A 14530-nucleotide genomic window follows, 5' to 3' on the forward strand; every position below is an offset into this window, starting at 1 on the left:
TACTTTATTGTCATGCAAATTCTGATGAAAAGCAAAAAAATGCAACAACAAATGTACCAAAATTTGTATTTTAATATTTCTTCACGGTTTTTTCATTCTACACAATATCTATTTTTAATTGGAAAACATAAATTTACTTTTTACTTGTTTATTGGAATTTTATTTATGAATTGAAAGAGTTGTCTTACATAAGCACCTTATTAGCAGTGAATGGTCAAACCGTTATTTTCGCTTAAATTTGTTCTAATAGTAATACATAGAATATAATTTTGACGTAATTAATTTCGCTCGAAAAATGCTATCAAAATTAAAAAAAAAAACAATTTTTAATGATGTTTTATACAAAAAATTTAATTTGCCTTCCATTATTCATACACTTAAATATATTTTTGTTACTTTTACTTACAGTCCCCATGGAATGGTAATGAGCTACTAAAAGATACGGCATTGTAAATAAAGTTGAATACATAACACCTGCGGCCCAACTGAAGATAATAACACTTGCCTTTGCACGCGTAAGTGCCATTAGAGACATCCCAGTGCAATAAAATAAAAGGCCGCCGACATAAACATTCTTTGCTCTGAAAAAAGAATAAATAATAATAGATAAATAACAGAAAAACTCAGATATAAGCCGGTATAAACATTATTCAAGCAAACCATACATATTCAGGCTTTTTCATATTGTAAGACCTGGTTTACACTAGGAAACTTTTTTGGGAAACTTTTGATTTTTGTGTGTGAGAGGAAGAGAAAGAAATACCAACCATCTCTTTCTCTCGCACACAAAATCAAAAGTTTCTCAACAAAAGTTTCCCAGTGTGAACCATGTCTAAACAAAGTGCACGCTGACGAATAACTAGAATTTGGAATATGAATGACTTCGGTAATTTTTCTGTTTCTACATTATATTCTACTTGCTATATAATATTGTCAATGTTAAAAACTAAAGTACTGCTCAAAAATATAGCCTTGTGATAGGTTTTTATTCCTTATGACAAAGTATCAAAATTCGGAGTAAGTCTGCAAAATAACGGCAATAGGACATTTTATACAAAATTAACCATAAAAAAGTGTTTCATTATTATACCGCACTCTTTGAATAAGTTGAAACAATATTGAAATATGTGAAATAATTTTGAAGTATTGCAACTTCCCAGTAAAATATTTTAAAATTTTGGTAACGAGTATTGAAGGTAACGTAGTTATTTCATACATTACTTGGTAATGAGTTCTCGTTATCAATAACATAAATTAATGTTTTTGGAATAGACTTTATAGTCAATTGACGAAAGCGTATGTCCAATAAGGAATTTGATAGTGTTTCTAACCGTAGTCGATTTTGGGAATTTTTTCAAGAAATTTTGATATTTACATTTGTATTGAAACCATTCCAGATATAATGATAAAATTACTTTTTAATGGGGTATTGAATAAGAGAATAGACTAGCAAACATAAGAAATAAGTGATAACCCAGTTTAAAATCCGGAAAAGTCGGGTAATGAGATTTGTAACCAGTTATTTTTTTGACATCGTCGAACAAAAATAAGTAGTTATTCACCCAAAAAGTAACTACTTACACGTTTCTCCAATATTACTTGCCTACTTACCGAGTAAGTAAAGATTTTGCTGGGTTATAATGAAAGAACAGTTGTCTATTCTAATAATTTGATGTGACTAATATTAAGCAAATATTAAGTTTTTGGTTATTATACCCTTCACCTTCGTGAGAAGGGTATACATATATGTCATTCCGTTTGTAATTTCTATAATATAATTTTCCGACCCTATAAAGTATATATATTCTGGATCCTTATAGATAGCGGAGTCGATTTAGCCATGTCCGTCTGTCTGTGTGTGTATGTTGAAATCAGTTTTCAGAAGACCCCAGATATCTGCGAGATCCGAAATTTCAATAATTCTATTGGAAATACGATAGAATAGAACGCTATTTCAAATCAGTCCAATCGATCCATAAATAACGAAGATATGAGTAAAAATCCGAGACCACCTCTGAAAATTTCATGAAAAATTTGCATTTTTCGTGCATGCTTATATAAAACAATAATAAACAAAACAAGTAAGAGTGCTATATTCGGCTGTGCCGAATCTTATATACCCTTCACCATAGTGTATTTTAAACATAATTGATCTTACAGTCTAGTTAATAAAAACATAAAAAAATTTGAGTCGATTTAAGCCGAATGTTTCGGCGGCGGCTCAAGCAACTAAATATAGTTCGGCGGCGGCTAAGCTCCGACTCGAAGCCGGTCGACTTCGACCTCTGATTCATTGCTGGTAAACATTGACGAGACGTAGATTTTGTTTTTTGTTTATTTTTTTTTGGGTTTTGATTAGGATGGCGGTGCATCAAGCACTCATATTGCCAGGTTATCACACGTTTGTCCAGAGAAAACCCCACCAACCGACCTATACCTTCATATAGGAAGTTGGAGCATCCGGACTTGATTTCATCAAAAGTATTAATGGTCTCCACCAGTATATATTTGAGTTTAAATGGTCTCCACCAGGTTATATCGTGAGTATTTTATGGTCTCCACCAGTTAAAAACTTTTGAGTATTCTATGGTCTCCACCAATAAAACATAACCTCACTTGAGGTAATACGAAAGCACGAGGTTAATGTAGACAACATATAACTTTGAACAGTTATATGAAGTAATACATTACACCAGTGCGAGTGAGACGCAAAACTGTCGAAAGCCAGGCAACAAACACAAGCCTGAACGCGTTTAAGAAATAATCGCGATGACGCGAGAGTTATTCCCCAACTCAGACCTGAATTACGACTCGTTTTTGTTTATCGTAAAAAAATTGTTTTAAAAAGCACTTGGAAAAAATTTGTGTTAGTTTTAAATTTCAAACTTACATTATTCGCATAAAAATTATTGTACAATAACTCACAATCTACTCTCATATAATTGAAAACGTTTTAAATGCTTTTTACTATTCATCAAAAAAATATTTGCAAAACAAAAGGGAAAATTATTTTATTTTAACAAAAAATGCAAATCATATTTTTTGCTGTGTATACTTTGTATGTTTGAATTCCAAACATACAAAAAAATACACAGCTGAATAAAACCAAATACATCTACACACACACGTGTACATCTTTTTCTATGTACAGTGTTTTTGTTGCTTTTTTAACAATTTTTTGATGAAATTTTCAGAGGTTGTCTCGGATTTTTGCTCATATCTCCGTTATTTACCGACCGATTTTGCTGATTTTAAATAGCGATCTTCTCGAAAGCATGTCTAATAGAATTATTGAAGATTCAGACATCGCCGATATCTGGGGTCCTCTAAAAACTGATTTCAACAGACAGACAGACAGACGGACATGGCTTAATCGACTCCGCTATCTATAAGAATCAAGAATATATATACTTTATAGGGTCGGAAAATTATATTATAGAAATTACAAACGGAATGACAAACTTATATATACCCTTCTCACGAAAGTGAAGGGTATAAAAATACAGTATCAAACGGTAAATTTTTTGTTATTGTGATTTCAAATCAAAGAATAAATATGACGTTACGTTGTTATTGGCTAGAAACATGAAATTAAGTACGTAGAGCCCGGATTAGATGAAAACACATTAAAGGGTTCTTTTTGGTACTTTTTCGTTCTACAAAAGGTACTTTTTTGAATTTTCTATAATATTGAACCTAGAAATATCAAATTTAGAATGTAGAAGCTTGATTAGGTACTTAATAACCTATAAAAAGGGACTTTTCGGTACTTTTTCGTTCTACATGAAATTTAAAATGTAGGACCTTGACTAGGTAAGAACCTATTAAAAGGGACTTTTTGGTACTTTTTCGTTCTACAAAAGGTATTTTTTTTTAATTTTCTATAATATTGAACCTAGAAACATGAAATTTAGAATGTAGGACCTTGACTAGATAAGAACCTATAAAAAGAGACTTTTGGTACTTTTTCTTTCTACAAAAGGTACTTTTTGAATTTTCTACAATATTGAACCTAGAAACATGATATTAAGTATGTAGAGCCCGGATTAGTCCAGAATACATGAAATGAAAGGGTACTTTTTCGTTCTACAAAAGTTACTTTTTTTAATTTTCTACAATATTGAACCTAGAAACATTATGTAGAGCCTGGATTAAGTGTTAGCCCAAAAAGGGAAGTTTTTGGTACATTTTAGTTCTTCAAAAGGTACTTTTTAAATTTTATAATATTGAACCTAGAAATATGAAGTTACGCATGTAGAGCCCGGATTAATTTAGATCGTATAAAATGGGCTACAATTGGTATTTTTTGATTTTTTGCAATAATATTCGTAATGAATGTTTTTTAACACATCATGGTGAAGGGTATATAAGATTCGGCACAGCCGAATATAGAACTATTATTTGTTTTTGCTGAAATGTGTCTTGTAGCACTAGTAAATTACTTTATGTCAAAAAATGATCCTAATTGGCCAAAAGACCAATTTCTTTAATGAGGATTATATCTATGACATTGGAGATAAGCTACAAATGACACTTTAAAATGTTTTTTCCCAGGTAAATAACAATCTGACCTTCTAACATGGGCAATTTTTTTTGACAGATTTAAGATTGTAATGATACAAATTGCAATAATTTTATAAAATTTCAGTATAAAACCTTTAATATATGGCATCTAATGTTTAATCTTAATCTATGGAATACTACCACATCATTACTGTGATCTGAATACGCTTAATTCTTCACAAGCTTAACTTCACATATTATACACAAAATTTAAGAGATAATATCTAATATCGTATTGAATTAATTGTAAAATGCTAAAATATGAATTTGCTAAAATGCTCGCTACACTTAATGTAAGTTCACTCCCATCAAATGTTTGACGAAAATGATGTAACCCCTAAAAAATCAACATTTTGATTTCCTTAAAATATATATTTATTTGAAGACATCAGTTCAGAACGTCTTTATTATTTGTTTCGACAATATTTGCAATTACAAAAATCATGCATAATCAAAAATAAATTTACAAAATTAGTGGTTACGTCTTTTTCATCAAATGTTTGATAGGTCTGCAAGCAGCTTCAGACAACTCAATACCAGAGCTGTAAATTAATCATTTATTTCTGACTTAATTCGTGAATTGAATTAGCAAATTTTAAATTCATTCTTTTTATATAAAAAACAAATTGAATTAAATTCAAGTCAATTCATATTAATTTGGTAAAAATTAATTGCAATTCATTTCCAATTCAAATGAATTCCAATTCGTTTCTAATTCAAGTGAATTAGTCAATGAATTGCAATTCTTTTTCAATTCATTTGAATTGAATTGATTTTGAATTAATTAAAAAAATGAATTAAATCACAACTAAAATCAGAAATGAATGATTCATTTACTGCTCTGCTCAATAAAAAAAGGGTCTTAAAATATATATTATCCCGAGATCCATTGATAAACATTTCATATAAGAATATATTATTACCAATTACAATTTAAATGCGCTTTAACTTTAAATCAATAATTAAGGAAGTGTTTCATAAAATATTTCATTAAATATTTTTCAAAAACAAAATTATTTATCTTAAGTTGTTTTAATGGTATAAAAAGAATAAATTATAAACAGATAGTGCGCTATATTTTTGAGCAGTACTTTAGCTTTGTTTTGGATTTGTTTTATAATTCGTTATATCTATTATAAAATATACCCTACACGACTATAGTGGGAGGGTTTATATTGTTTATATGTCGAAATAAACAATTGGCAAAACTAAACTTTCTTACAACATTTGAAAAATTGTCGTATGTCAAAATATTGTCTTTAATAAATACTTGTTCAATTCACAATCGATGTTGTAGCGTTGTATGTCAGCAGCTGCTACAATAGTCATAACAATGTTGTTGGTATTTTCCATTAAAAAGCTCTATACAACTCCTACGACAATTTTTTATATGTTTTTCGAATGTTGTAAGAAAGTTTAGTGTTGCCAATTGTTTATTTCAACATATAAACCAAAAATTCAAACGAATTTAGCATAAAAAAAGATATAGACGTATCACTGAAATCAAAAACAAACAACTGTTTACCAAAACAAAAAAACTAAAATTTTATTAAAAACAGATTATTTATTTATTTATTAGTTTAATATGTGGAATAAAGAAAATAAAAGAATTAAAATTTCAGAGAAATTAATTTGGTTTATTTCGCATGTTTAATTAATTTAATATTTTTTTTTTTTTTTATCTTTTGACATTGTTAAGTGTATTTGTTTTGATTGTTTTTTTATTGAGAACATAAACTTATGACTTGCTGCAAAGATCTGTTCACAATCACTGTTACTACACTTTAGTAGGTACAATATACAACTTGATTGTGAATTGGACAACTATTTCACACAGTTTTTGTTTTATGCCATTACAAGCTAAATCTTGGAATGAATAAATGATTTTCTCTTGTTAGTATCAATTATTTTAGTATGGTTAAGGATCCTCCCATTGCCGGCGAACTAAGCCATATTTAAACATGTTTAAAACTAAGTGCTGCAACAATATTTGGTCATAGCTCACATACATATGAGTACGAAAATTATATAATGAAAACCTGCTTGTAACTTGATTGATATTTAAGCTGTTTTCATAAGCCAGTTTTTATTTAAACAAGTAAGAGTTCTATATTCGGCTGTGCCGAATCTTATATACCCTTCACCTTTTGAAGAACGAAAAAGTACCAAAAAGTCCCCATCTATGGGTCCTCAGTTAATCCGGGCCATACAAACTTAATTACATGTTCCTAGGTTCAATATTGTAGAAATTGTAAAAAGTACCTTTTGAAGAACGAAAAAGTACCAAGAAGTCCCCTTTTACTGGTTCTCACTTAATCCGGGATATACGAACTTAATAACATGTTTCTAGGTTCAATATTATAGAAATTTCAAAAAGTACCTTTTGAAGAATGAAAAAGTACCAAAAAGTACCCTTTCATGGGTCCTCACTTAATCCTGGCCATACATACTTAATTACATGTTTCTAGGTTTAATATCGTAGACATTGCAAAAAGTACCTTTTGAAAAACGAAAAAGTACCAATAAGTCCCCTTTTATGGGTCCTTACTTAATCCGGGCCATACATACATACATAATTACATGTTTCTAGGTTTAATATCGTAGAAATTGCAAAAAGTACCTTTTGTAAAACGAAAAAGTACCAAAAAGTCCCCTTGTATGGGTCCTCACTTAATCCGGGCCATACATACTTAATTACATGTTTCTAGGATCAATATTGTAGAAATTGCAAAAAGAACGAAAAAGTACCAAAAAGTCCCCTTTTATGGGTCCTCACTTAATCCGGGCCATACATACTTAATTACATGTTTCTAGGTTCAATATTGTAGAAATTGCAAAAAGTACCTTTTGAACAACGAAAAAGTCCCCTTTTATGAGTCCTCACTTAATCCGGGTCATACATACTTAATTACATGTTTCTAGGTTCAATATTGTAGAAATTGCAAAAAGTACCTTTTGAAAAACGAAAAAGTACCAAAAACTCCCCTTGTTTGGGTCCTCACTTAATCCGGGCCATGCATACTTAATTTCATGTTTCTAGGTTCAATATTATAGAAATTTCAAAAAATACCTTTTGAAGAACGAAAAAGTACCAGAAAGTCCCCTTTTATAGGTTCTCACTTAATCCAGGCTCTACATACTTAATTTCATATTTCTAGCCAATAACAAAACATTAGTGCTGCTCTCGCTCTGCTACTCTTGCTCTGCTTTGCTTTTATAAACAAATTACAATAACAATATTTACCGTATTGTTATGTATTTTGTTTTTGTTTTTTGCAGTTTCTGTCTGAGCATGAATAAAGAATCTAAATTTTATATGAAATTTTCAGAGGTTGTCTCGGTTTTTTGCTCATATCTCCGTTATTTATGGACCGATTTTGCTGATTTTAAATAGCGTTCTTGCCGGTCGTATGTCTGATAGAATTATGGAAGATTCGGATCTCGCAGATATCTGGGGTCTTCTAAAAACTGATTTCAACAAACATACAGACAGACAGACAGACGGACAGACAGACGGACATGGCTTAATCATCTCCGCTACCTATAAGGATCCAGAATATATATACTTTATAGGGTCGGAAAATTATATTATAGAAATTACAAACGGAATGACAAACTTATATATACCCTTCTCACGAAGGTGAAGGGTATAAAAACGGATTATAAATATTTTATAAAATAAAATTTATTTTTGTAAAGTTATTTTTGTAAAATTAGTTTATTATAAACAAATTGTGTACAACAATATAGGTATCTCAGTTTTATACCCACCATCAAAAGGATAGGGGGTATATTGATTTTGTCATTCCGTTTGTAACACATCGAAATATTTGTCATAGACCCACAAAAGTATATATACCTCATTAAATTCTAAGACGATCTAGCCATGTCTGTCCGTCTGTCTGTTGAAAGCACGATAGAGTCCGAATGGAAAGAGCTAGAGGGTTGAAATTTCACATAAATATTTCCTATAGGTAAGGTTTGTTTGGTATTGACAATGGGCGATATCGGCCCACGTTTTCGAATAGCCCTCAAAAAGTGGCCTTTCGAAAAGCAGCTTTAACAGTCATAACTTGATTAAAAATACGAATATAGCTATGAAATTCGACATAAGTAAGTTTCTTATGATCCAAATTCACTATGCAAATTTTAAAAAGGATCGGTCCATAATTTAACGCTCATTACTGGCTTAAAAATACTAATATAAAGATGATAATTCGACATAAGTAAGTTTCATACGAGTTAAAGTCTATCTAAAAAATTTTATGAGGATCGGCGCATGATTGACCCTACCCCCCATATAAAGTCTCCTTCAGAAAATGACTGCAACACTCATTAATGGCTTAAAAATACGTAGCGATGAAATTCCACACAAATAAATTTAATACGAACCAAATTCTGTCTACCAAATTGTATGAGGATCGACCCATAATTCGACCCTATCCCCCTTTTATAAGGTTCCCTTCGGAAAATTACTTTAACGCTTATAGATGAAATTCGACATAAGTAAGTTTCATTCGAGTCAAACGAGGTTTGATGTTGGGTATATAAGATTCGACATAGCCGAATATAACACTCTTACTTGTTAAAATTAAATAATGATCAATTTAAAATATCGAAACAAAATCAATGTATCGTTCACATTAGCGATGTTTTTAGAACGACGTTTCATCGTTAGTTGCGTCCTTAGGTAGTGTCAATTAATTTCGATTTTTATAAATGTTTTTATTTGGGGTTATAAGGAGTATGTTTGATTTTCACACAGAAGGAAAATGTTTTCTAATTTCATAGAATTTGTTTTTTTTTTTAATTCAATTGTTCAATTCACAATCGATGTTGTAGCGTTATATGTCAGCAGTTGCTACAATAGTCATAACAATGTTGTTGGTATTTTCTATGCAAAAGCTCTATACAACTCATACGGCAATTTTTCATATGTTTTTCGAATGTTGTAAGAAATTTTAGTGTTGCCAATTGTTTGTTTTAACATATAAACAAAAATTCAAACAATTTTAGCTTAGAAAACGAAAAAGTGGTAACACTGACAACAAAAACAAACAGCTGTTTAGAAAAAAAACTAAAATTTTATTAAAAACAGTTTAATTGTTTGTTTAAAATGTGGAATAAAGAAAATAAAAGAATTGAAATTGAAAGAAATTCAAAGAAATTAATTTGGTTTATTTCGCATATTTAATTAATTTAATATTTTTTGATTTTTTATCTTTTGACATTGTTATGTGTATTTTTTTTTTGTTTTTTTTCATTGAGAACATAAACTTATGACTTGCTGCAAAGATCTGTTCACAACTTGATTGTGAATTGAACAAATATATATTATTTAACAATACTTTTATAGATTCAATAAGATATTTTGTGTATTATTATTGTCAAAATACAATAAAAAATTTATCTGTTTCAGATAAAATATTTGCATGAAATTAAGTACAAATAACTTGCGTTGTTTGTTTTGAAATGTTGCTATTATTATTTTTCGTAAATAGTATATTATTTTAATAAGAAAAATCCTGACATTTTGTCAATAAAGAATTTACGAATTTGAATACTTCATTTAACGAATTTCGTGATAGGTCCAATTTTAGTAAAAAAATACTTGGCTTTATGAATATTTTGTTTGATTTTGAATTTAATTTTTTTTGCGTCATTTGAAAAATAAATGAATACAGTGAATCAACTAAGTTTTTTGCCTACCTTTTTTTAAGAGAATTTTGTTTTTTGTTCATAAATAAAATTCGAAAAAACAAGTAAAAAGTAAATATATGTTTTCCAATTAAAAATAGAGATTGTGTAAAATGGGAAAAATTAGAAACAATTGTATTATATTTCATCAGAATTTGCATGTCAATAAAGTATTTTGCATATTGAGAATTCCGGTAAATTTCATTGGGTTTTTCAATTTATTTTTTAATTATTTTTGGAATTTATTGTATTATTGTAAAAAGGAAGAGTGTTAAGTATTTTTCAATTGTGATTTGCAATAATCATATCCTCATTGGGTGAAAATGTGATGTTATTTGCTTTAAAATGTTTAATGGTTAATAATGAGGCAATTTCGATATAATAAATTAGTTTAGATTTCTAGAACAAATGTAAATCAATAAAATATAATTATGAAATGTTTAATCAATAACATTAAAAAATATAAAATAGAGTAATAGATGAAATAATCCAAATAATTATTAGAAAAAACGCACTGAGTGCTCTTTCAAAATCATTAACTGCCGAAGGGAGGCGACTTGTATCCAAGGGAAATTATTGGACTCCCGATTGATCTTTTTCAAAATTTATATACGAACTAGGAGCAACATTATGTTTAAATTTAGACCTCTAAACAGACCTTAGGTTACTTGGAACCAATGTAAAGTGAACTGTCGTGTAGTACAGGAAAAATACCAAATTTAGATATTTTAAAATAGAGGTGGTTATTATTGTGGTACATTTTAAATAAAGTATTTTCCGAGTATTATAGTCCAGATAATATAAAATATATACGAAGTTTTATTCAAATCGGACATTCTTAACCCATAAACTGTATACAAATTTCTACAATATTGAACCTAGGAACATGTAATTAAGTTTGTATGGCCCGGATTAACTGAGGACCCATAGATGGGGACTTTTTGGTACTTTTTCGTTCTTCAAAAGGTGAAGGGTATATAAGATTCGGCACAGCCGAATATAGAACTCTTACTTGTTTAAATAAAAACTGGCTTATGAAAACAGCTTAAATATCAATCAAGTTACAAGCAGGTTTTCATTATATAATTTTCGTACTCATATGTATGTGAGCTATGACCAAATATTGTTGCAGCACTTAGTTTTAAACATGTTTAAATATGGCTTAGTTCGCCGGCAATGGGAGGATCCTTAACCATACTAAAATAATTGATACTAACAAGAGAAAATCATTTATTCATTCCAAGATTTAGCTTGTAATGGCATAAAACAAAAACTGTGTGAAATAGTTGTCCAATTCACAATCAAGTTGTATATTGTACCTACTAAAGTGTAGTAACAGTGATTGTGAACAGATCTTTGCAGCAAGTCATAAGTTTATGTTCTCAATAAAAAAACAATCAAAACAAATACACTTAACAATGTCAAAAGATAAAAAAATAAAAAATATTAAATTAATTAAACATGCGAAATAAACCAAATTAATTTCTCTGAAATTTTAATTCTTTTATTTTCTTTATTCCACATATTAAACTAATAAATAAATAAATAATCTGTTTTTAATAAAATTTTAGTTTTTTTGTTTTGGTAAACAGTTGTTTGTTTTTGATTTCAGTGATACGTCTATATCTTTTTTTATGCTAAATTCGTTTGAATTTTTGGTTTATATGTTGAAATAAACAATTGGCAACACTAAACTTTCTTACAACATTCGAAAAACATATAAAAAATTGTCGTAGGAGTTGTATAGAGCTTTTTAATGGAAAATACCAACAACATTGTTATGACTATTGTAGCAGCTGCTGACATACAACGCTACAACATCGATTGTGAATTGAACAAGTATTTATTAAAGACAATATTTTGACATACGACAATTTTTCAAATGTTGTAAGAAAGTTTAGTTTTGCCAATTGTTTATTTCGACATATAAACAATATAAACCCTCCCACTATAGTCGTGTAGGGTATATTTTATAATAGATATAACGAATTATAAAACAAATCCAAAACAAAGCTAAAGTACTGCTCAAAAATATAGCGCACTATCTGTTTATAATTTATTCTTTTTATACCATTAAAACAACTTAAGATAAATAATTTTGTTTTTGAAAAATATTTAATGAAATATTTTATGAAACACTTCCTTAATTATTGATTTAAAGTTAAAGCGCATTTAAATTGTAATTGGTAATAATATATTCTTATATGAAATGTTTATCAATGGATCTCGGGATAATATATATTTTAAGACCCTTTTTTTATTGAGCAGAGCAGTAAATGAATCATTCATTTCTGATTTTAGTTGTGATTTAATTCATTTTTTTAATTAATTCAAAATCAATTCAATTCAAATGAATTGAAAAAGAATTGCAATTCATTGACTAATTCACTTGAATTAGAAACGAATTGGAATTCATTTGAATTGGAAATGAATTGCAATTAATTTTTACCAAATTAATATGAATTGACTTGAATTTAATTCAATTTGTTTTTTATATAAAAAGAATGAATTTAAAATTTGCTAATTCAATTCACGAATTAAGTCAGAAATAAATGATTAATTTACAGCTCTGGTATTGAGTTGTCTGAAGCTGCTTGCAGACCTATCAAACATTTGATGAAAAAGACGTAACCACTAATTTTGTAAATTTATTTTTGATTATGCATGATTTTTGTAATTGCAAATATTGTCGAAACAAATAATAAAGACGTTCTGAACTGATGTCTTCAAATAAATATATATTTTAAGGAAATCAAAATGTTGATTTTTTAGGGGTTACATCATTTTCGTCAAACATTTGATGGGAGTGAACTTACATTAAGTGTAGCGAGCATTTTAGCAAATTCATATTTTAGCATTTTACAATTAATTCAATACGATATTAGATATTATCTCTTAAATTTTGTGTATAATATGTGAAGTTAAGCTTGTGAAGAATTAAGCGTATTCAGATCACAGTAATGATGTGGTAGTATTCCATAGATTAAGATTAAACATTAGATGCCATATATTAAAGGTTTTATACTGAAATTTTATAAAATTATTGCAATTTGTATCATTACAATCTTAAATCTGTCAAAAAAAAATTGCCCATGTTAGAAGGTCAGATTGTTATTTACCTGGGAAAAAACATTTTAAAGTGTCATTTGTAGCTTATCTCCAATGTCATAGATATAATCCTCATTAAAGAAATTGGTCTTTTGGCCAATTAGGATCATTTTTTGACATAAAGTAATTTACTAGTGCTACAAGACACATTTCAGCAAAAACAAATAATAGTTCTATATTCGGCTGTGCCGAATCTTATATACCCTTCACCATGATGTGTTAAAAAACATTCATTACGAATATTATTGCAAAAAATCAAAAAATACCAATTGTAGCCCATTTTATACGATCTAAATTAATCCGGGCTCTACATGCGTAACTTCATATTTCTAGGTTCAATATTATAGAAATTTTAAAAAGTACCTTTTGAAGAACTAAAATGTACCAAAAACTTCCCTTTTTGGGCTAACACTTAATCCAGGCTCTACATAATGTTTCTAGGTTCAATATTGTAGAAAATTAAAAAAAGTAACTTTTGTAGAACGAAAAAGTACCCTTTCATGTATTCTGGACTAATCCGGGCTCTACATACTTAATATCATGTTTCTAGGTTCAATATTGTAGAAAATTCAAAAAGTACCTTTTGTAGAAAGAAAAAGTACCAAAAGTCTCTTTTTATAGGTTCTTATCTAGTCAAGGTCCTACATTCTAAATTTCATGTTTCTAGGTTCAATATTATAGAAAATTAAAAAAAAATACCTTTTGTAGAACGAAAAAGTACCAAAAAGTCCCTTTTAATAGGTTCTTACCTAGTCAAGGTCCTACATTTTAAATTTCATGTAGAACGAAAAAGTACCGAAAAGTCCCTTTTTATAGGTTATTAAGTACCTAATCAAGCTTCTACATTCTAAATTTGATATTTCTAGGTTCAATATTATAGAAAATTCAAAAAAGTACCTTTTGTAGAACGAAAAAGTACCAAAAAGAACCCTTTAATGTGTTTTCATCTAATCCGGGCTCTACGTACTTAATTTCATGTTTCTAGCCAATAACAACGTAACGTCATATTTATTCTTTGATTTGAAATCACAATAACAAAAAATTTACCGTTTGATACTGTATTTTTATACCCTTCACTTTCGTGAGAAGGGTATATATAAGTTTGTCATTCCGTTTGTAATTTCTATAATATAATTTTCCGACCCTATAAAGTATATATATT

The 14530-nt window shown here is 28.8% G+C and overlaps 1 protein-coding gene across 1 annotated transcript in view; it reads right to left on the reverse strand.

The window, feature by feature from the left end:
- Positions 1–322: 322 nt before the first annotated feature.
- The window catches only part of LOC111686037 (proton-associated sugar transporter A), a gene marked incomplete at its 5' end in the record, with an annotated part of 31491 nt that continues 17283 nt past the window's right edge, over positions 323–14530 (reverse strand). Inside the window, one exon of the mRNA XM_046947891.1 lies at positions 323–581. Coding sequence (XP_046803847.1) covers positions 338–581 — 244 coding nt within the window. The remainder of the gene's footprint in view (positions 582–14530) is intronic.

The sequence above is a fragment of the Lucilia cuprina genome, chromosome 4 (genome assembly GCF_022045245.1).
Source record: "Lucilia cuprina isolate Lc7/37 chromosome 4, ASM2204524v1, whole genome shotgun sequence".
NCBI lineage: Eukaryota > Metazoa > Arthropoda > Insecta > Diptera > Calliphoridae > Lucilia > Lucilia cuprina.